The following is a 23,829-nucleotide window of genomic DNA, read 5'->3' as shown; positions in this document are numbered from 1 at the left end:
GGCCTCAATCCTAACCCAACCTGAAGTGAAGTTAAGTTGGGTTCATACATTTCAAAAAACACACACACACAAACGAAAAAAACCCAACCTTTTGTTCGGGTTTTCAACTTTCGAGCTAACACCTACCAAGTTGCAGTCCTAGTTGGGAAGGGTGCAAATACAAGGTTTCAAACTAACCCGTCCCAAGTTGACCAATTTTTGTGTTCGCTTGGGAAATCATGCAGACCCCATGATAAATAAACTTTTTTCCCAAGTAAGATTTTTTTTTCTCTTTTTTCTCAAGTGAGTAAATTACTTTCTCACCTGAAGGGAAAGATGCCAAAATTAATTAAATTAAAGAGCTGATGAAAAAAAGAACATTGATAAGTAATTGAAACAAGGGTAAAAATGATAATGGAAAAAAAAAAACCATGACAAAAGTAGCAATAAACAAACAAGGCCTAAATGCCATTAGGGACTACTAACTACTAACCGCTACATGTTACGTGGGACAAAAATTCCTTGAATAAAAGATGTCTAAATGGTGTTTTCTCTATGAGTTGATGCAGTATAAACTCTTCAAATTGGTACTGAACTTGTACTCTTAATTTCCCCCAAGACTTTCACATAACCCACGATAAAGAGTAGTACAAACGGTTATAGTTGAATGAATCAACCCAACCAACCAGGATTATGTTTTGATAAATTCAAAATGCCTGTGTTTATCTAGCAACGAAACAGGTCCGCAATAACATGATACCAAAGACCTTATGTGGCATATTGAAACTTGAAAAAGTGTTCTCATAGGTAAGGCCCTTATTATGATGAATATATTTTGAAGATAAAGTCAAATCAATTTAAATGCCCAATCAACATACATAAACATTAAATGAGGTTTTCATAAATTGATGCATAATTAGGGGTGTGACCGTTGATTCTTTGTGAATCAAAATGCTTTTGAAACACTATGGTTTCAACTAACTTTCAAACAAGATCATTTGTGTTTCATTTCAAACCCTATTTTGGGATTTTTATTGATTCCTTTAGCTCAAATTTTTTTTTATGTATTTGTACAGTTGGGAATAGTGATAGGTAGAAGAATCTAGTTCAAGGGGAAATTGGCATAGATAAGGGGTTTGGGATAATACATAAAAAACCAATAAAATTTTCTAAGGAAGAACAAACCATAAAATTTTCTCATCATTGATAGATCAATCTTACCATTGGTTGAAAAATTATTGACTTGGATGGTCAAACTGATGGATCATTTAAACCATTGATGGGCTCGTGAATGAAGGTCGATCTGAAAAGAAGATTATACCATGTCGATGGTATCTGCTGGGAGTTGGATTATTTTTTATTAGAATGATTGGAAAACCAACCCGGAAACAAAAGTGCTTTTTCTCATGAGTTACTGGTTCAATTATTTAGGTCAAGTGGGTCAAAATGTTTGAGTTCAATTTACAGTTTAAAATTGCATCCTAACGATTAGATTAGAATATAGGGTTAAGTTATGAAGATCTATGGGTCATATATTTATTATTGGAGAGGAGATAGCCATGAAGACGAGTGAGAAAGAAAAGGAAGAATAAGAAAATTTGGGTGGTGTTTGGCAAGTTTTTTTGTACGTTCATTTGGGCTTTGGCAAGTTCAAAAGATCAAAATCAGTATTTTTCCATTTAGAACCAAAAGCCTAGAATATGGGAAGACGTGCGCATAAAGACCCAAAAGACAAAAAACACCAAATTTTGGGAAGCTTCAAATGAAGATTTTGTGGTCTTTCTGTGTGATATATAGCTTCTAAAGACATTTTTAAAAGTCCGATAGACCGAACCACTTACCAAATAGTTTTTGATTTTAAAGATAATACCCCAAAAGCTCAATATATTTTCTATCTATCTAAGCTTTTGGAAAATCTTTCTAAAAAAATTTGTCAAACCTAGGTGGTGATTGACTCTTCCTCCTCTTTTTCTCCCCCCACCCTCTCACCCCAACACACACACTAACTAATCTTTCTTTCTATCCTCCCACCACTATCCAAATCAGTGGTTTGTTGTCCAAATGATGATTTTTACAAAATTATGAACTGGGTGATAAACGAAACCAAAATGGTAACCAATTTTTGGGGTCAAATGGTTTAACCTTCTGGATCAACAACGTTCTGAAAACATTATTTTATTATCTGATGAGCGCCTTCCCTAGGCCTTTTATTCTTCCTTTTTACTAAAAAAAACATTGATGGGTTGTGATTTAAATTAAGTAAACTCTTTGTTTAAATTATGATACTATATTGTATGTATAATATATGTTATATACACATTTAATATACAAGAAAAATATGTAAAAACAGAAGGTGACGCCAAGGCGCGAAGCTCAATTGATAAGTTCTCTCACCGGAGATTGATCGATGGACCTATCGGTCCTATCATCCTAGAGACTGATGACCCAATTGTTGAAATGGTTATTTAGCTCCCCTCCAAATAAGAAATGTAGTATCTAATACATGTCCTATAGAACTCCAAAGCTTTTCTATGACATGGTCACTAGGGGTGATTTCAGTCGCGTTGAGTTGAATATCTAACTAGTTTATTGGTTCATTGAAGAAATACGAGGCTCGAGTTCAAGTTTGAGATTGATTCAAGCAAGAGACGAATTCAAATTCAGCTTCACTCAAAAGTTCATATGTTTGAGTTTGGCTAAGCTCAAACATATCCGTGAGCCAAACTTATTCAAAGAAATTGATAAAATATTATATTAAAATTATTTATTATATATAAAAAAGTAAATCATTTATGATGACGACAGATTTGGCCCTCCAATGGCATTATGACGCATTGCACCTCATGACAACTAGGTGCAGCCCGACACTTCACAGGCAGCTTGCCACTAGGCAGTTCGCCACTCCACCAAGCAACCCGGCACTTCATAGTTAGCTCACCACCGGCAGCTCGCCACCAAGCAGTTCGACAACTCGGCACTTCACAAGCAGTTCACCACTAGTCAGCTAGGCAGTTCGCCACTAGTCAGCTCGGCACTTCACAGGCAGTTTGCCACTAGTCAGCTCGCCACCAGGCAGCCTGGCACCTTACGGACAAATTGCTTCCTAATTAGACCGATCACCACATGACAACCCCGAGGAGTTCACCACCGTGCCCCGCATTTTACAGGATTATAACTTGTAACGATTAGTATTAGCTCACCCACTCCCTGATTCAGGCAGAAATGGGCAACCTTACCGGTTGGTGACGTTATCCCCAACTAACACGGAAACATATCCCATCACAGCGGGGATCCAGAAACTACTCCACCAAACCCGCAAAGACTCCATTATATAAAGGCCTCACCCCCCTCCCAGGGGCGATGATATGCATGATATTTGCTCTCTAGCTCTCTCATTCTCTAATATCATTTCCAGCTCATAATTAAGTGCTAATTTAGCCATCGGAGTGACATCGCTGGGTAAACACCCCCGGGTTCTCTGATTCAATTCTCACAGATCAACCAGGTCCGCCATCTATAAAGATGAACAGATCATCTTCTGCAGGGAGCAGCCGGGTTGCACTACACTAGGCAGCTCCACTTCTGCCTCTGAATCATCGGCCACTTGGGACAAGCTCCATTACCTAAAAAAAAACTCAATTTGTTTTACCCCTACTTTTGCAAAAATACTCCACGGTGGTAGAGATTTTTTTAGGCCACTTGACAGTAGAGATCAAGGATTTTAAAACCGAATGAAATAAGGAACCGATTAGGGTCCGGTTCTCAGGTCAAATGATTTGACCATTCAAAATGAATAAACAATTCATTCGAACAAAGAAATTAAAAATAAAAAAAACAGATAAAACCATTAAAAAATTCAAACAGTTTAACATCCGAAAAATTAACGGTTTTTCGAGCGAAATAACGATTCTGATGTAAAACGGAACCTGACCAGTTCCTTACTCTAATAATTTCATTAAAGATGAAACGTTCCCTATCTCCAATCGTGACACCTGATAGAGCCAACATATCTCGGTCTCTCGTTGTGCCTACATTTCTTGTCCTTATTCATCCCTCAGCAAGTGGACCGGGTGGAATAGGGAAATGGCAAACAGAAACATGGTAGTACGGTACCCAATTACCCATAACTCGACAACCCAAGTGCAGCAGATCCTGTGGGCATGTTCACCTCAAATAGCGAGCTGATATGGCCAATATCTTGATTGGCCTGTTTATCAGAAAATTAGCTTAATTGGTCGGTACCTTCAACCATGCAGGATTCGGGATTCCAAGTCCCATGACACATTGTATTTGAAACAACATGCGGAATTGGGATGTGGCCGATGTGTACGATTTTGCTGATCTGTAGCGAATACACCATGGTCCATGTACGTCACCTTTTGAGTGAAATAAATTATAAATGTGATGGCTTCAAAATAAAAAAGTGTGAAATAAACTTGATCTCTATCAAAAATGAATAAAATAAATAAAAGGAGAATACGTTAAAATTTAGAGTGAAAAACTACACTAATCCTATAGCAAAAGGAGATTTTACCGTTTCAAAAATTATTTAAATTACAATAAGGTGGTGTTTGGTATGACTTTTGTTTATTTGATAAATAGTATTATGTCAATGCTAAATCAGCACTTATCTGTCATATTGATTTGTATCATAGGTATTGATAAAAGTTGGTCTTGATTTATATGCATGTCAACCATTGAGGGAAGTTTCATTGTAACGTTTTTCCAACGGTTAAGTATTAATTCATTGTTTTATAAATGTCGTGTTATGTTATTGCCAAATCAACATTTGTCCCATAATGTCGATTCATATGCATAGGTATTGATAAAAGTTGGTCTTGATTTAATTGTGTGTGCGCCAATCGTTGGGGGAAGCTTCATTTTAATGCTTCCTCGAAGGGTTAAGTGTTTATTCACTATTCCACTAATGTGGTGCCATGTTATTGTCAAGTCAGCATCTGTCCCATCATGTCGATTCATACGCATAGGTATTGATAAAAGTTGGTATTGATTTATATGCACGCCAACCTTTGGTGGAAGCTTCATTTTAACTCTTCCTAAATGGTTAAGCATTTATTCACTATTCTACTAATGTGGCACCTAGTGATAATTAGTTGTCAACAAATCGTAGAAAAAAAATGTTGACCAATTACTTTTTATTGATTTTGAAAACAAATCAAGTACAAATGTTTATTTAAAAACTGGAAGCCATGCCCCAAAAGCTTTTAAAGACAATACCCCAAATAGTCTTTACTTTTAAAGACAATACCTCAAAAGCTCAATATGTCTTTTAGCTATCTAAGCTTCTGTAAGATCTTTCTAAAAAGATTTGCCAAGCCTAAGGGGTGGTTGCCTCTTCTTCCTCTTTCTCTCCCCCCACCCTCTCACCCCAACACACACACTAACTAACTAATCTTTCTTTCTATCCTCCCACCAACCAATCCACCCTTGAATTATTAATATTATTATTATTATTATTATTATTATTATTATTATTATGTTTGGGTTGAATGGTTCAATGGTTAAACTATCAAAATCAGTGATTTGTTATCCAAATAATGATTTTTACAAAATAATGAATTGGATGATAAACGAAACCCAAATGGTAACCAATTTTTGGGTCAAATGGTTTAACCTTCTGATCAACAACGTTCTGAAAACATTTATTTTATTATCTGATGTAGCAGAGTTAGCGCCTTCCCTATGCCTTTTATTCTTCCTTTTTACTAAAAATCCATTGATGGGTTGTGATTTAAATTAAGTAAACTCTTTGTTTAAATTATGATACTATATTGTATGTATAATATATGTCATATACACATTTAATATACAAGAAAAATATGTAAAAACAGAAGGTGCCGCCAAGGCGCGAAGCTCAATTGATAAGTTCTCTCATCGGAGATTGATCGATGGACCCAGCGGTCCTATCATCCTAGAGGCTGATGACCCAATTGTTGAAATGGTTATTTAGCTCCCCTCCAAATAAGAAACGTAGGATCAAACACATGTCCCATAGAACTCCAAAGCTTTTATATGACATGGTCATTAGGGGTGGATTTGAGTTGCGTTGAGTTGGATATCTAACTAGTTTATTGGTTCATTGAAGAAATACGAGGCTCGAGTTTAAGCTTGAGATTGATTCAAGCAAGAGACAAATTCAAATTCAGGTTGATTCAAAAATTCATATGTTTGATAAAATATCCGTGAGCCAAACTTCTTCATAGAAATTGATAAAATATTATAATTCAAAATCATTTATTATATATAAAAATTAAATTATTATATATAATATAAGCCTGATTAGATTAATGAACTTCATTAAAATTGAGCTTGACTTGATTAACAAATTAACCTATATATTAAACTCGAACTTTACTTTAAACTTAATTTAAACCAAGTCAGTCAATTTTTTTTACAAACAAGCTCCAATACCTAAAAAAACTCGATTTGTGTTCACCCCTACTCTTGCAAAAATACTCAATGGTAGTAGAAATTTTTAAAGCCACATGACGGTAGAGATCAAGATTTTTAAAATCGAACTAAACAATAAACCGATTAGGGTCCGATTCTCAGGTCAAATGATTTAACCATTCGAACCCAATAAACAATATATTCTGATAAAGAAATTAAGAAAAAAAAACCTTTAAAAAATTCAAACAGTTTAACATCCGAGTTAACCATTTATTGACCGTTTTTCGCGAAATAACGATTCTGATGTAAAACGGAACCTGACCAGTCCTTGACTCTAATAATTTCATTAAAGATGAAACGTTCCCTTTCTCTAATCGTGACACCTGATAGAGCCAACATATCCCGTCTATGATAGAGTCAACATACAGCCAACATTTATTGTCCTTATTCATCCCTCCGCAAGTGGACTGGGTGGAATAGGGAAATGGCAAACAGAAACATGGTAGTACGGTACTCAACTACCCATAACTCGACACCAAGTGCAGATCCTGTGGGCATGTTCACCTCAAATAGCGAGCTGATATGGCCAATATCTTGATTGGCCTGTTTATCAGAAAATTAGCTTAATTGGTCGGTACCTTCAACCATGCAGGATTCGGGATTCCAAGTCCCATGACACATTGTATTTGGAACAGCATGGGGAATTGGGATGTGGCTGATGTGTACGATTTTGCTGATCTGTAGCGAATACACCATGGTCCATGTACGTCACCTTTTGAGTGAAATAAATTATAAATGTGATGGCTTCAAAATAAAAAAGTGTGAAATAAACGTGATCTCTATCAAAAATGAATAAAATAAATAAAAGGAGAATACGTTAAAATTTAGAGTGAAAAGCTACACTAATAGTATAGCAAAAGGAGATTTTACCGTTTCAAAAACTATTTAAAGTACAATAACGTGGTGTTTGGTATGAATTTTGTTTATTTGATAAATAATATTATGTTGATGCTAAATCAGCATTTATCTCATCATATGATTTGTATGCATAGGTATTGATAAAAGTTGGTTTTAATTTATATGTATGTCAACCATTGGGAGAAGCTTCATTTTAACGCTTCCCCAACGGTTAAGTATTTATTCATTGTTTTGTTAATGTCGTGTTATGTTATTGCCAAATCAACATAATGTCGATTCGTATACATAGGTATTGATAAAAGTTGATCTTGATTTAATTATGTGTGCGTCAGTTGTTGGGGGAAGCTTAAGTGTTTATTCACCGCTAATGTGGTGTCATGTCATTACCAAATCAGCATCTGTCCCATCATATCGATTCATAGGCATAGATATTGATAAAAGTTGGTATTGATTTATATGCACTCCAACCTTAATCAAATACCAACGTTTATTTATAAACTGAAAACCATGCCAAACATGTACTAAGTTTGTTGAACTTAATAAGCACCTACACTTTCTCATAAATACTCTTAGGTACATTTTTAAAATGATTCAAATTCTAAATAACTACTAGAGTATTGTATTAATTAATATGCACTAATACGAACCAATACACTTATAAGCCATGCGCCCATGTGACTTTCTACTAAAAAATGGGAATACAATGATTTGAAGTCAAACCAACTAGCATAATAGCACTTAGCGCCTAACACCTAAGCTCTTAAATCACTAAGCCGTCTAGCTTCTTATGATAATAAGTGAAAAAAAAACTTTTATTAATTTTATTATCTGAATGGATATAAATAAACAATACATATTTATATTTCACAACTCCAACTAAAAATTAAAAAGAATATTATTCAAAATCAGTATTTTATAAAATAATGGAATAAATAATCTATCAAATCTACATTTATACCAAAAGATTATTTGAATCTCAAGAAATTTGTATAAATAAAATATTAATAACAAAGTTATTATTTTAGTACTTAAAATTTACAAATTTTCACATGGTATGTATCTTAAATTTTTATGTTTTAAATTATTAATTAATATTTTAATTTACATTAAATATCAATATATTTATTATTTGTAAAAATAAATAAATTATTTATAAAATATTAAAGAATATAATATTAAATTGAATATATCAAATCTACTAATCTACATTTATATCAAAAAATGATTTTTAATATAAAAATATATAAATAAAATATTAATAATAGAATAATCATTTTAGTAATTAAAAATTATGAATTTGCATATGATATGTACCTTAGAAAATACAATACATTTGATATATTTTAAGTTGAGACTTTATATTTTAATTAACATTGAAATTAATATTTGGTGGCCTTTTTTATTAGTGTAAACAAAAATAAAATAGTAAAATAAAAATAATTGATATGATAATTAAAACATAATAGGTGCATATGTTTTATGTTTTGGACTCTTGATTGATGTATTACCAATAAAACTGTATATATCTATGCATCTTTCTATATTAATTGTAATATATTTTTTCATATACACCATTAAAATATACATTTCTATATATTTATACATTATTTATAGCTATTTGACCTTAAATTTAGTGTTGTTAATGTATTTATGTATTTTGTATACACTTCCAAAGCGTATCCAAGTATTTACGTATTTTTTGTTTGTATCAATGCATTTCCAAAATGTATCAATATTTATATCCAAACTGTCTAATATGATACTTAATACCGATACTTTAATTTTTGCTTAGTATCCTCATCACTTGATCCGAACTCCTAAACATTAAACTACACCAATCAACAACCTTTCTAAGTTGAGAGAACTACTTCAACCATGACAATGAACTACCATTGATTGAAGCCTAAAAAATTAGAGAGGAAAAAGAGCCAAAATATCCATAAATGATTCACGTGGGGTGTTTTACAACATAAATGTTTTTCTTTTCATTATTTTTTTAAATTGTCGCATTATAATAAATGTAAAATATGTTCTTGAGCTGTATTTTTTGTTTTGAAAAGCAAAAACACATTAATTTCATTTCAAAAAACAAATTATATAAATAGGTTTATATAATTTGCAGCATGATATAAAATAATCTGACGAAAACACATATAATCAACATATTTTATTTTGCGTTTTTATTTTAAGAACCAATTTGTTTTCAAAATCTGTTTTACAAACTCACACCAAGGAAAATAACTCATATTGCAAAACGCCCCTTTAGGCTATATTTGCAAAACACCCTTTAGGTTATTTTTCCCTATTTTTTCCTTCAAACCAAACACAGCCTTAGTGTACATCAATCAATTAAATATATATTTATTAATGTAAATGCTCTGTAACGCTCACAACCTTTCTGGCCTGTCTTCTCCTCTGCACCATCAGCTGCAGTTGCATGGCAAAATCCAGCTGGCCAAACACCACAACAGCAACAGCATCCAGGAAGAAACCTATGAGTACTAAGGCTATGTTTGGCTTGAAAGAAAAAGTGGGGAAAGGTAGAAAAACCCATACAGTTTCTATATTTTCTCTACCTCCCTACCTTTTTCTTTCAAGCCAAACACAGCTTAAAATTGAGAGAGAGATGACATTATTTCCCTCTGTAAAGATCCTCTGATGACAAAGAAAACACTATAATTTTCACCGTTTGCTTTTACTTGCTTTTTTTATATTATTTGAAAGATTTAAAGGAGGTGTGTGGGCCAAAATGGTTGGCACCAGGCCAACAGCCAGTGAGTGGAGGAAAAAGATAATGAATTTACATGTAGGGATCGTCAGTGGCATCTTCAAATTATCCTACCTAGATAGACTTGAAAATCACCAGATGCCATGAAAGCGGATGCAAATATTTTGACACTCAAGTAATTCACTAATTCCAAATATTAAGTAATTTTAGATTCCTTCTAGTTCCTACGCTACTGGGCAAAGCTTAACAGTGCAAAGTATGGGGAATGATAGTTGGATTGTAGTCCAAGGCAAATGCTAAGTCATATATTCACTGAAGATTCATGTATTCAAGTCTCATTGATTGGCAATGTTATTTTAGTTGACTTTATTAGTAATAGTAATAACAGTAGTATATATTCATCGAAGTCACTTTCATTCAGTTCATTTTATATATTAATGATGTAAAATAGCAAAGTTAATTTAGTTGATTTTATTAATTACTAATAATATGTAATAGTTTGATGACTTTTAGTTTAATATTACTAAAATCAACTTGGGCATTGATCATATTGGCTATTCTGTCAATAGTTTATCGATTCAAATAATAGTTTAATCTTTAGATTTTGTTCTTTTTTTTTTTCATTAAATGGAGGGAGGAAGTTGGTGGACGAATAATTCTGCATTTGATTTTAATAGTTGTGGGTTCTATTATATATTTTTTTGTGGATATTTTCATCTCTCAAGTGGGTAAATAACTTTTTTTTACTTAGGGGGAAAGGAGTTACTAAAATATTATAGAACAAAATTGTTCATTTTAATAATAAAATTTTATAGATAAAAATGGTTATTTGATCAAAAGAACACAGATAAATGCATTTATCCAGATAAATAAATGACATATAAAAAATCATTGGGCCTTAATAACCATAGGAAACTATAAAAAATAATCAAAGCAGCTGTCTAATAATCAGTGCCAATGATGGTTTGGAAACATGGCAACTCACTCTTAGGCCCCGTTCTCTTTTAGGTAAGTTACTTATCCATGTAAATATAATTATCTGGGTAAGTTTTTCCTGAAAAACACTTATCCGAGTAAATGCATTTACCCATGTTTTTTTATTTTCAGATAAACGATGAAATGACCATTTGAGCCATAAAAATTCATTATTAAAATGAGCATTTTGTCCCATTAAAGTGTGGACAACTTTCCCCCTAGGTGGGGAAGTTATTTACCTGCCTAGAAGTAAAAATAAATTTTCTCTGGTCCCCGCATGAATTTGAAAAAAAGAACATAGTATTTTTGGTCAATAAGAACCAAAATTCTATTGACCAACTCCCCCCTCCCCACCTTTCAAAATCCCAAAAAAGAATACCCCCTCAGGAGTTAAAAAAACTTAGCCAATGTGTTAAACATCATCCCCTGTTTCTTCCCACTTCATAGGTAGGTTTATATGAACTTTATGTAACCTTTACCAGAAAAAAATGCAACAGTAACCGTGATAAAGGCATGATTTATAGAATAATATGTGGTAGAAAGAACCCTATAGAGACTTAGAGAGCAAAAGCTATTGATTTTGGACAGTTAGAGAACAATCCGGGATGTTAATAAGGCCCTTCCTGACATTAGTTCATCCAGCCTTGCATTGAACATCAATACCATTACGCCATGTCCAATTAAGTGGCAACTAGATCGGGTTGGGTAACCTATCACGAGTGAAGTGAATATCCAATGTTTGGTACACATAGAGCCTATATAAGACCCAAACTATATGCATACAGAACACTAGTGCGTTTACCAGCCAATGTGTATGTATGATTGTCTCTGGTCCATATAGAATTGTTCAAGTGAACTAATGTGTTGTGTAGGGAGAGACGAATTGACACGACCCAGGCTGTCAAATTTGGACAGCCAATTTTTCTCAGTGTTATCATATACTGAACATGTCCTAGCATTCTCCCAGTATATCCCTAGCAGCAATTCAGGAGTCAAAGGATGGTGGCTCAGCTTCAGCTCCCCAGTGCTATCAATCATTTGATTTTGTTAGAGAAAGAGGACCCCTCTCAAACGGGAACACAATGTCTAACTCAGTTATTCTTCTTTCCGTGTATATTTTTTATCAAGGTTTTTAAAATTGGACTGGACTGGGAAGGTCCAGTTTTCAGGTCAAGTGGTTTGATTGTCTGATTCAAATGGATGATCTGGTCTGACAAAAAAATAAAAAAATAAATAATAAATGGCAAAAAAAATATTGTTTGGGTCAATGGTTTGACTGCCCGAATCAACGTCTCATTGATCAAATCAACAGTCTTTGGCCAAAAAGCAGTTTTGGGGTTGATCAGTTCCTGGTTTTTCTGGTCCAACTACTATCTGATCTGATCCGGTTTTAAAAACACTGCTTTTGATCGATCTTCCAAACTGTGGTCTGTGGTGGTTAGACTTACACATCGGCAGCCAAACCTTCCTTATTACTAAGGCCCCATTAGGTTCGTGGGAATAGGGGTCTGGAATTGAAATTGGAATGGGATATTCCGATTCCAACTGCTTGGTTGGGCGGAATCGGAATCACATTGCCATTCCGGATGGAATGGCATTCCCCCATTTGAGGGAATGGCCATTCCCTACCCCTCCCTTTGATTCCATTCCTTCTCATTCTCAATTCCATTTCTATTCCTGTCTGAATCAAACAGACTATGAAACTGGATTATTTTGATTCTTACTGCAAACCAAACAGACCCTAAAATATCTCTCTACCAGCACCCAATAGATTTCCCAACTTCACCCCTCTTCCCCTCCAAAGCCACAAGCCCACAACCTTTGCCTGAAGGGCCCTGAATCCATTTTTACCCCGCCATTTTCTTCAGTTGAATCAAAATTTGACTCTCTCAACTAACTCAAATATCTCTCTAAGCTGAACTTTGCCTTTCGTCAAAGGTTAACAGAGTCAAATGTAGTTTCGGCATTTCTTAATTGTGTTCCAATTACCCCAACTAGCCAACATCCAATAATCACATTTCAATTCTGTTGAACCTCAATTTGGATGTTAATAATACAGTGGGCTTGGTGACCAGGGAGTAATTTACCGTGTCAATTTTGCTTCTTGAGGTGGACCTAGTGCAAATGCTCACAGTCTTGCCGTCATGGAAGTGAGGGGACGATGGGATGCTTGCTGGTTTGAAGTTAGGGTGGTAGAGATCTAGTTTTGCTCCTCTGGGTACATTTGATCGGAGTTTACTTCTCTTTTTATTTGTAACTATGATTTGCAGTTCCATTTGATACAAGTGTGTACTTTTTGCCTCATTTGCACCCACTACCACTAGTAGTAGTATAATTAGTTTATTGATGCAAATTTAGTACCACTTTTATCTTACCTCAATTCAATTCCCTCATATATAAAGTGGGAATGTATCATCTTACTTTCCTCCATTCCAATACAAAAAACCCTCCTACCCTTATTCTCTTGCATATAAGATGGGTCCACACAGTTTTATTTCTTATTTTCCTTTCCATTAACAAATAAGTTCAAATCTGAAGAAAAAATAAGTCAAAATTTACAAACAACCTATTTGCACTTCCCATACATTTATACCAGTGAAAATGAGGCAATCGAGTTAAATATAAGATATTCATTTTGCTGTGTTCAGTGCCAAACATTCATCCCTCTTTTTTATAATTTTACTACATAAATCTTATTTTGTCAGGTTGGATGGTGATATGGCGTCGGATATCTAAGAGTATCTGTTTATTATTTTAGAAACAACAACCTAAGTTGACTCCATGGCCCAATGGATAAGGCGCTGGTCCATTACTCAATTTTAATTTTATTTCTCCTATATTGCCTTTTGCTTTATTTTTATTGGTTATTACAGTGGGAGTAATTTTCTCGGATTTATTTCTTTTCTACTTTTCAGAGGATCTGAATCCATAAGTTTGTTTGTGTTGGATCAACCTTTTACCTTCTGAAATTTATTGATTTTACTATTTTACCCCTAAAACATACAATTTGGAAATATTGAATTCAATTTACATTATCTCATAAATAATAATTTTCAACCTCAAAATAATATTGAAACAATACAAATAAAAAATAATAAATGAAACAATTATTATTAAAAAAAATTAATGATTATAAAAATATTAAATAATACAAATAAAAATAATAAATTAATAATTTTCTCAGATTTATTTCTTTTCTACTTTTTAGAGAATCTAAATCCATAAATTTGTTTGTGTTGGATCAACCCTTTACCATCGAAAATTTACTGATTTTACTATTTTACCCCTAAAACATACGATTTGGAAATGTTGAATTCAATTTACATTATCTCATAAATAATAATTTCCAACCTCAAAATAATATTGAAATAATACAAATAAAAATTAATAAATGAAACAATTAAAGTTAAAAAAATAATTCATGACTATAAAAGTATTAAAATAATTTTAAAGAAATAATGAAATAATTAAAAATATTAAAATAATTAATAAAAAATAATTTATAATTAATAATTAATAAAAGAGATGGAGGGAGATTTGGCCCGACCCCTTGGCCATGTGACACGTGGAAGCAACCGAGAGTGACTTGGCAGAAGCACCAGCTCGGCACGATAGCGGGCCCACAACCCGAGCTCCGAGAAAAGGAGTCCCAAGCTCCCCCAGAAAAAGAACCCACGACCCGAGCTCCCCAAGGAAGAACCCGAGCTCTCCCTTGGAGGTCCTGAGCCTTACAAGGAGCGCAAAGGGCAAAAACCCGAGCTGACCCACCCCAGGGCAGTTCGGGCCACACTTCTATCCAAACTCAAGACTTCACCTCACACGCCACTTCGGCTCCAAGTTGCCTAACTGAACAACCGTACATGACGCCCAAGAAGCCCGTACATGGAGGCGGCACCCCTGACTGATTAGGGGTCCGACACATGACAGCCGCCCTCCAACAGCCACCTGCCACCGCCATCTCAAACGTGGCAGAGACGGCCCTGACAAGGAAGACAATGGCGATTATGACACCCAGCAACTAGCAGAGGTTATGACACCCGAACTGGCGTCTGGCAGAGATGATGACACCCGATCTGGCAGGAGGTGATGATGCACGATCTGATAGAGGTATGGGAGTGAGTGTACCAGGGTGATTATAAAAGGCCCCCTTCCCCCAAAGAAGGAGGTATGTGATTCTTGTGCTTTCTGGTCTTGAAGTCCCTCATTCCCCTTGCCTTCTCAAGAGCACTAACTTGAGATTCGGAGTGTTCCAACCGGGTTCCTCCCCGGAAGTCTTCATTTTCTTCCTTGTTTCAGGCACCTCCAATTTCGTCAAAGGCAAGGTAACCGACAGTTAGGACCGACCGGATTGCACATCATCAAAAAGCATTATTATTATTATTCACGGAAGTACCGAACCACCACTGCTGCTTGTTGTAGCGGCGGTGGCGGTGGTGGGAAGATAGGGGAGAGAGAGAGAGAGGGGAGAGAGAGAGAGAGAGAGAGAGAAGACAAGGGGAGAGAGCGAGAGCAAGAGAGAAAGACGAGGGTAGAGAGATCGAGCTACCGTTGGGGGGAGGGAAAGAAGACAATGACAATGGCGGTGGTGGGAAGACAAGGGAGAGAGAGAGTGAGAGGGAGAGTCACTGCTACAAGTTGCAATGGTGGTGGTGGGAATACAGAGCGAAGACAGAAAGTAAGAGAGAGAGAGAGAGAGAACAGGGGGAGAGAGAGTTGTCGTTGCAAGTGGCAGAAAGACATGATGGGGAGAGAGAAAGAGGTCGAAAGTTTAGATTTTCTGGATTTGGGGGTATTAGGGATAAATCGGATTATTTACAAAAAATTGTAAGAATATTTTAGACATTGGACCAGCTCTAAAACAAGTCTTAACGCGTTAAGAGCCGGGCCAAAGGTCTATAATTTTCGTAAGTGATAATCGTTTTCTGAATCGGTTTAAAAGGTACAACCAAAGAAGGGGTGAGGTCTGACACGTAGCATTTTCAGCTTCATACCCGTAGAAAGTGCAATCAAACGGCACCTTCGTCAGCTTTGCATGGGGCTACGTGTATGCCAACAAAAATAGAAAATTACGGAGCAAATTTCTGCCTTCCATACTCTGCTCCCCCCTGCCTTAAATTTTGAAAGCAAGCCTCTGTCTTTTCCCATTCTCGCTTTCGATTGTTACGATCGGAGAGAGGAAGACTAGACAACAATGTCGACCCTTGTAGTTCCTGAATCGATTCCGTCTGCGATCGAGGACTGCGAGCAACTCAGAAAAGCTTTTCAAGGTATGGAAACTTAAGAGTCTACTCTCCTCATTTTTGTGTTCCCTTGATCGATCATCACTACTTCTGTGTAGGTTTGATTTTCCACCTTTGTCATGTTAGATCGGTAGATCGTTTCTCGTTTTCTTCTCCGATCATCATAGATCGTATTCTTACTGGGATTTGTTACCGAAAAGATTAAAACTCGTATTCTTTCTTTCTTTCTTTTTTTTTTTTTTTATTTGGTTGAAATTCTGGACATGTGTATTATCTATGCTCAATGAAAATCTGTGATATTGTCCTGTTGGATTCATAAAAGAAAAAGAAAATTCTCGATACTGCCTTCTGCTTGTATTGCGAGTTGGCTGGTAGTAGCTGGAGGCTTAATTGAAAATGTTCTTCTCCAATCGTATATTTGTTATTCCCTACTTTAATTGAAAAAATATAACTAGCTCAAATTTCTGTGTTAGATTTCCGATCTGTTGCTTTTGAAATCCCTGCTGCAGCTGTCATGCTTTCCTTTTGGAAACTTGTCTTGATCTCAGTCTAAAATTATGTTATTGTCGTAATATTGTACATCAACATCGTAAGATTAGATTCTACATGCAACTGGATAATGATCAGCACTACATGCAAGCATAAAGGAGCGTTTTGCCTGGTGATCCCTGTCTGCAACAAAGTTCTCTGCAAATTTTAATTGTTCGAGTATCTTTTTGTTTATTATATAACGCTGGATGAACTTTAGATTATTCCAGAGTATGGTGTGGTATTTAAATATGTAGTCTATGTTGGCCTGTTTTCAGTCTACCACAATCCATACTTGAAGCAATTGCACAATCGCATTAGTTTCCTTTTGCATTAATTAAGGAGATTGAGATTGCATAATACACTGCATTTTCTGAGTACTTTATATTTCGAAATTCTTTTTTTTTTTGAGAAAAGTGATAAATTTTTAACCTCCTCTTTTTGTGGATCAGCTCTGAATTTGGTCATTTAGAACGTGAAATACAAAAATATATGGTTCCTTCTAATAGATTTAGCTCAGAAATTATGTTTTCTGCATGCTTCGATTCTTTATGATTATCAGTAGTAAGCAGTTTTGTCAACCTTTTGTAGGATGGGGAACAAACGAGAAGTTGATCATATCCATATTGGCTCACAGGAATGCGGCACAACGCAAGATAATCCGACAAACTTATGCTGAAAAATACGGAGAGGACCTTCTCAAATCTCTAGAAAGAGAGCTTACAAGTGATTTTGAAGTTAGTCTATTTGCATTTACCTTTCTTAATGTTCAGCAAAAACAAAGAAAATGGTGAAAATCCTCATGTTCTTAAAAAATGCAATGGCTATTCTGCCAATAAAAGCATAAAACCGGGCATGATGCTTATTTAGTAAGTGGCAGAATGTATAAACTATAAAAAAAAGTATGCCAGTACCAATAGGAGGAAAGCATTAATAAACAAGTAGTACTAATAAAATATGAATCTTATAGTACCTAATAAAATTCGATTATCTGCATTCTTTAAACAGATAGTAGTGCTGCTGTGGACACTTGATCCTACTGATCGGGATGCTTTCTTAGCTAATGAAGCTACAAGGAAGTGGAAAGCAACCAATCAGGTTCTTCTGGAAATAGCTTGTACCAGGACTTCAAATGAACTACTTTCGGCTAGGCAAGCCTATCATGCTCGTTTTAAGAGATCCCTTGAGGAAGATGTTGCATATCATACAACTGGGGACTTCCGAAAGGTATACCATCCCCTTCGACTGTTGTAAACTTGATTTGTACCGGAGACTTTTTAATTGTTTAGTCATTATGGTTTTCTTATTTATTTGTGCATGAATTCTTATGTACCAAGCTCAATGGTGTAAGCTTATCCAAAAATTACCTAGATATACACATTTTTCTCTCTAGTGCCTCCTTACTAAATTCTAATACATCCTAAAAATGGGCTAAGAAAAGGTTCCAGTATTTTGGATCCCATTTTTTAACACTGAATTCTGAAAGAGTTTGTGGTCTGGCAGGAAAATTTATTTATTGGTAAACGTAAATGCATATGTTAAACCAGTTCTGACTTCTGAGTCCTAATAATTAACCAAGATGGTCATGTCTTGCTAAGTACAAGTCATGCTTCGAATTCATTTCTAAGGACCTTGAATTGTACTGTATGTCAGAGTTGAATAGCACTGAAAACATTTATTTGATAGAAGAAACTGGGTATATGGTATTGGTATCATAATCACATTCTGTTCCTCCTGTGCATCTGATTCTTAGTTTTCCTTTAATATGTCCACAAAGTTTGTACTGGCCAGTTATCTAAGTTTCACTCCCGTACAGCTTTTGGTACCTCTTGTGAGCTCATACCGGTATGAGGGACCAGAGGTCAACACGACGCTGGCAAAATCAGAGGCTAAGATACTCCATGAAAAGATTATGGAGAAGGCTTACAACCATGAGGACATCATCAGGATTCTGACTACAAGAAGCAAAGAACAGCTTATTGCAACATTCAACAACTACAACAATGATTTTGGGAATGCCATTAACAAGGTATGCTCACTTTACATCTCCAAGTCTGGGGACTGGGAAGTAGACCAATGTGATGACTGAAATCATCTATGGTCTCTACCCGCCCCCACCCCAGAAAAGAAATAAAACATCATCAAAAACAGAAGAAGGTTGCCATATTTTCAATGCCTATACTAGGTTTGCAAAGAAGAATTTATTGTGATACATGGTGTAGGAGATCTAACATCATAGAATGGTGATGATTTCATGGCTATTCTGTTACTATATCCATCTGAGGAAGATAGACATTATGCTATAAACAATTCCCTTTCCTTTCAATATTGGCTTTATGATGTTGAATTTCCACCTATTAGTATTTATTTATTTATACTGAACTGAGAATTTCTGTTTACAGGATTTGAAAGCTGATCCCAAAGATGAATTCCAGGCAGCACTGAGGGCCTTAGTGAAGTGCTTGACCCGTCCTGAGAAGTACTTTGAGAAGGCTCTTCGCCTGGCAATCAACAAGAACGGAACAGATGAATTTGCTCTCACTAGAATTGTTACTACTCGGGCAGGGGTGGACATGAAGAAAATAAAGGAAGAATACCAACGAAGGAACAGCGTCCCTCTGGAGCGTGCCATAGGCAGCGACACCTCTGGGCATTACGAAGAAATGCTTCTAGCTTTGATAGGTCATGGAGAATCTTGAGCAGAGTTGCTCTGAGTGAGAATTATCCACGTGGGTGTCCGCTATTATCATAACGCAAGTCGAGAGTATTTACTGGTATTTGTGCTTATCTGGTGTTCTCATGTCGATGCTACCTTTTCATAGTGTTGCTGGTTTTTGTGGCTTTTGGCATATTATACTTATTAGTCCTAATAGTTGTATGGGACAAAACATCCAAGGATCTCTTCACTTTCTTACTCGTTTTCTTTTCCTGTTCATCTCTAGTTCAGCAGGCTCGCCCAGGGAGAAAATTGGGGAGAATCGATGCAGATGCCTTTTTAGCAATCAGGTATTCAGGATGGATTGCAAGTTTACAACCTACTCTAGGATGCTGGGTCACCCATCTAAGATCTTAGGTTCCGTTTGGTTTGCTGGAATAGGATTCCAACTGTTTGGTTGGATGGAATCAGAATCCCATTCCCATTTCCCCATTTGAGGGAATGGTCTATATGAATAGATCATTCTAATTCCGTTTCCGACTTTGAGCCAAATGGACCCTAACTATCTAACCACCACCTTCTCTTAGAAGTAGCATTCCTTCAGATCAAGGAAACTGCTCTGCTTTAGTAAAAGATACATTAGTGGCATTCCCTCAGAGCAAGGAAACTGCTTTGCTTTAGTAAAACATTCATTATAACTAGGAAAGTGAAGAGAAATCTAAGATCTAACTACCACCTTTACTTGTAGGTGGCATTCCCTCGTAGCAAGGAAACTGCTCTGCTTTAGTAAAAGAATGACATAGCTAGGGAAATGGTCTGGAGATGATCCACGAATCTTACGCGTTGTGGAATTTTTTGATTTTGGAGGCCGAACAGGGCTCCCCATGTGGTCCATCGGTAGGGGTCTTAATTGGACTGGATTTGGTTCAATCCGATCTGTCCAGTCCAATGTGAGTCAATTACAAATGGATCAAGTCCAATCCAAACCAATGAACATTTTGGACCCTTTTGGATGGTCCAATTTAATGTCTGGACCGTGTTCAAATTTATTTTAATTTAGATTAATTCTAACCCAAATATGATCTCTTAACACTTATATTCTTATCTTCTATCAAGGGATCAGATATTGACTCAATTCAATCCAATCCAATATAAATTTATTACAGTTGAACCAAGTCCAATCCAATCCAATAAATACTTTGGATCATTAAGTGTGGAGTTCAAATTAATTTTGATTTGGATGGAGTCTAATCCAAAACCGGTTCATTGACATCCCTATCCATCGGTTATGGAAGGTTTTGCCGAATGGCCCAACTGAGTCGAAAATTCGAGATCACTCCCTCTTTGCCGAAGAGGTAACCAGTCCAAACGGTGACGATCCCAGAATATGCCCGAGAGTCAAGGCCATGTTCACTCTGTAACACGACCATAATTGAATTCTTCTACAAGGGAGTGTCAGGTTATTGGAAGCTTCATCTTCCGAAGGACGGACGTCACGGAAAAGAGATGGGATTATCTCGAGTCCTTTTGGTTTTGGGCTTTCAGTTATATCCTCGTGTGGTCTAATCTCTTGGACGACTCAAACAACTCTTCTACTATGGGGCTGACATGGATAGCAGACTGGTTGGAGCTGGTTCACCTACCAAATGAACGTTCCAGCTTCCCTTTAATCAGCCAACTCGGTTTGTTAAAAGATGAAAATATGTTCCAAGAATCATAATGTCAAATGTAGGTCAGCCTCAATAGTTTGATTGATTGTCATAAAAATCTATTCTTAGCTACCTTGAGCATACAACCTAAAGTTTTGAAATTTGATGGACCTAAATGAATTAATAATCTGTAATCACACCCAGTCAGAAGTTGTGATAAATTTTGGGGTTTCAATTGAAAAGTTTATAGCTGTCCATAGTTTGATATTCTCACTTTATGTACGAGACTTGCAATTAATGCTCAGTTTTGAAGAAGTATAAATCAAGGTTCAAAATATCGATATACCCGATATGTCAGTAGAGGCGTATCGGGTGAATCGATACACATTTTTATTGTTTTTTTTCCGCAATTGGTTCAGGGGGGACCGGTTTAGGTCTCCTCTACCCCTTGAACTGGTCAGATTTCCGATACATCCACTGTAGGGGTGTATCAGGGGTCAAGCCTAGGCGGGAACAAGGGCACACTTCGCCGAACTAACCCACCTTGTAACAGTTCGGAGCATACTTCCGAATTGCCGCCTTGTAACAGCTCGGGATAGACTTCTCCCAACTGACCGCCTTGTAATAGCTCGGGATAGACTTCGCCGAACTACCACCTTGTAACAGCTCGGGGTAGACTTCGCCGAACTGCCACCTTGTAACAGCTCGGGACACACTTCGCCGAACTGCCACCTTGTAAGTGTTCAGGACACACTTCGCCGAACTGACCCACCTTGTTGCAGTTCGGGATACCTCCGAGCTCAAGACCGCCTCGCTCAGCACTTCGCATCTTCTAGGCACCAAAGCCAAACAAGTCGTACCATGCCTGGCACCAGGGAATTCCGTGCCCCAGGGCGCCACGCTTGACTGACTTGGGATCTGACGTTTTGGCAGCAACACTCTAAACGGCCACCTGCCACCGCCACTGACGCCGCCGTCTCCAGTTAGACGGTTAGGCAGTGACGGTTGGGCAATGATGGTTCTGTCTCAGCAGAAGGGACGACAGCCGAGTTGACAAGCGCAAGAGTAATCATACCCGATCTGACAAGGGCCTCAGGACGAGTACGCGAAGCAACTATAAGAGCCCCCTGCCCCCTCGACAACGGAGGTATGCAAAGACTTTGCGCTATCTGGTACTACTTTGCTTTTGAAAGATTCTAACTTGAGCTTCGGAGCCTCTACACCGGGTTCCCCCCGGAGCTTTCCCATTTCTCCCGTTTCAGGATCCCTGCTACCTCATTCGAAAGCAAGGCAGCGGACAGCTAAGACCAGCCAGATCACACTCCATCATACATATTTGTATTTATACTCCTTCCATAAATTTCATTATTCATCTAGAACTTGAAGACATTTGCTTTGGATTAGAGAGGAATAATGTAGAGCATAAAATAATTAATATTCAAAATACTTGCGGCTTAAATTTGGGATGACAAAGGTTACTCGTCTTGCTTGGTTTTTGAGTCATTTAAAGAATATTCTATAACCAATTTAATAAGCCAAAGATCACATGTTTGTAACAAGAATTGATGACCAAATCAGTTTCCAGAAAATCCACCTAGTTGTAGAATTTGTTTCTAGAAAATTAGTTTCATACTAGATCTAATTTACAAAGTGAGTAAAATTATAATAGATTATTTATTTCTTAATATTTTTAAAGACCTTTAGTCAGTTTTAAAGTCTCTATCCCTTTTATTTTTGTGTTGTTCTGGTGGCATGTATTTTAGTTTTAGGCTGTCTTTGGAAAGTAGGAATGGCAACAGGACTGGATGGAGCCGGTTTTTTTTTGTACATTCCATCTCCAATCCAGTAACACATGTGCCATATTGAATACCTCGTGGGGGCTGAAAATCCCAACCCCTTCTTCATCCCCAAGAGCCGATTTTGTCCCAACCGTTCCCACATGCAATTTTTTTTTTTGAGAAAAATGTATTATTATACACATATTATAATATATGTATAAAATATATTTTATATATTGCATAATATAAAATATTATATATAATTTGTATTATAAGTGTTATATATCGTATTATCTATTGAGGTGGGTTTGGGGCCAAAACCCAAAACCAGCCCTGAATCTGATTAACAGTCAAAAAAGCCGTCTCGACCACGGCGGGTCAGATTGCCATCTTTATTTAGAAAGTCGAAAATATGGGACTGAAACCAGAATTATGTGGATCCTCTAGAATGAATAGTTCCCTGAGGCTAGGATTCTAAAATCCACAAGGTATAAATTAGCCTGGATTTCCTATCGACCATTCTCCGTTATCTATTTATCTTCTCTACTAAACCCGATAAACCAATTCCAGCTATCTCTTATCATGTGACAAGGCCTAACCATCCTCTACACGATATACTCTCTCTATCAAAACTTAAAAACTAAAATAATGATGACTGAAGTCAAGTACTCATTCCGAAAATATTCCACCAGTTGGCACTTTGTTCTTAGGCCTTGTTTGGTTACAATTTTGTTATTTACCTCGCTATCTGGGTAAATTCGTTTATTCATGTTTTTTTATTTCTTAATTAAGTAATATAATTATCTTTTTGTCCATAAAAAGCTAATATCAAAATGGATAAATTTGTCCCATTATGTTTTATAATTTTTTTCCCTTGGTGGAAAAAACAATTTACCCACTTGGGAGATAGATAAATTTTAGCCAGATAAATGAGGCTCACTCTACCATGGAACCCAATAATTAATGC

The 23,829-nt window shown here is 36.3% G+C and overlaps 1 protein-coding gene and 1 long non-coding RNA gene across 2 annotated transcripts; both read left to right on the top strand.

Moving 5' to 3' along the window:
* Positions 1-15,917: 15,917 nt before the first annotated feature.
* Positions 15,918-19,693, top strand: LOC148850475 (annexin Gh1-like). The gene is made up of 5 exons (XM_088944855.1): positions 15,918-16,278; positions 17,371-17,516; positions 17,788-18,006; positions 18,596-18,808; positions 19,182-19,693. Exons 1-5 carry the CDS (start codon positions 16,203-16,205, stop codon positions 19,476-19,478), a joined length of 951 nt encoding a protein of 316 aa, XP_088800981.1. The 5' UTR covers positions 15,918-16,202; the 3' UTR covers positions 19,479-19,693.
* A 27-nt stretch (positions 19,694-19,720) lies between these two features.
* Positions 19,721-20,221, top strand: LOC148850474 (uncharacterized). The gene is made up of 2 exons (XR_016099281.1): positions 19,721-19,785; positions 20,184-20,221. It is a non-coding gene; the product is annotated as an uncharacterized LOC148850474 (long non-coding RNA).
* Positions 20,222-23,829: the final 3,608 nt, after the last annotated feature.

Source organism: Nelumbo lutea, chromosome 5, assembly GCF_056320005.1.
Source record: "Nelumbo lutea isolate HS-2025 chromosome 5, American lotus-T2T, whole genome shotgun sequence".
NCBI lineage: Eukaryota > Viridiplantae > Streptophyta > Magnoliopsida > Proteales > Nelumbonaceae > Nelumbo > Nelumbo lutea.
This window is presented reverse-complemented; position numbering and strand designations above follow the sequence as displayed.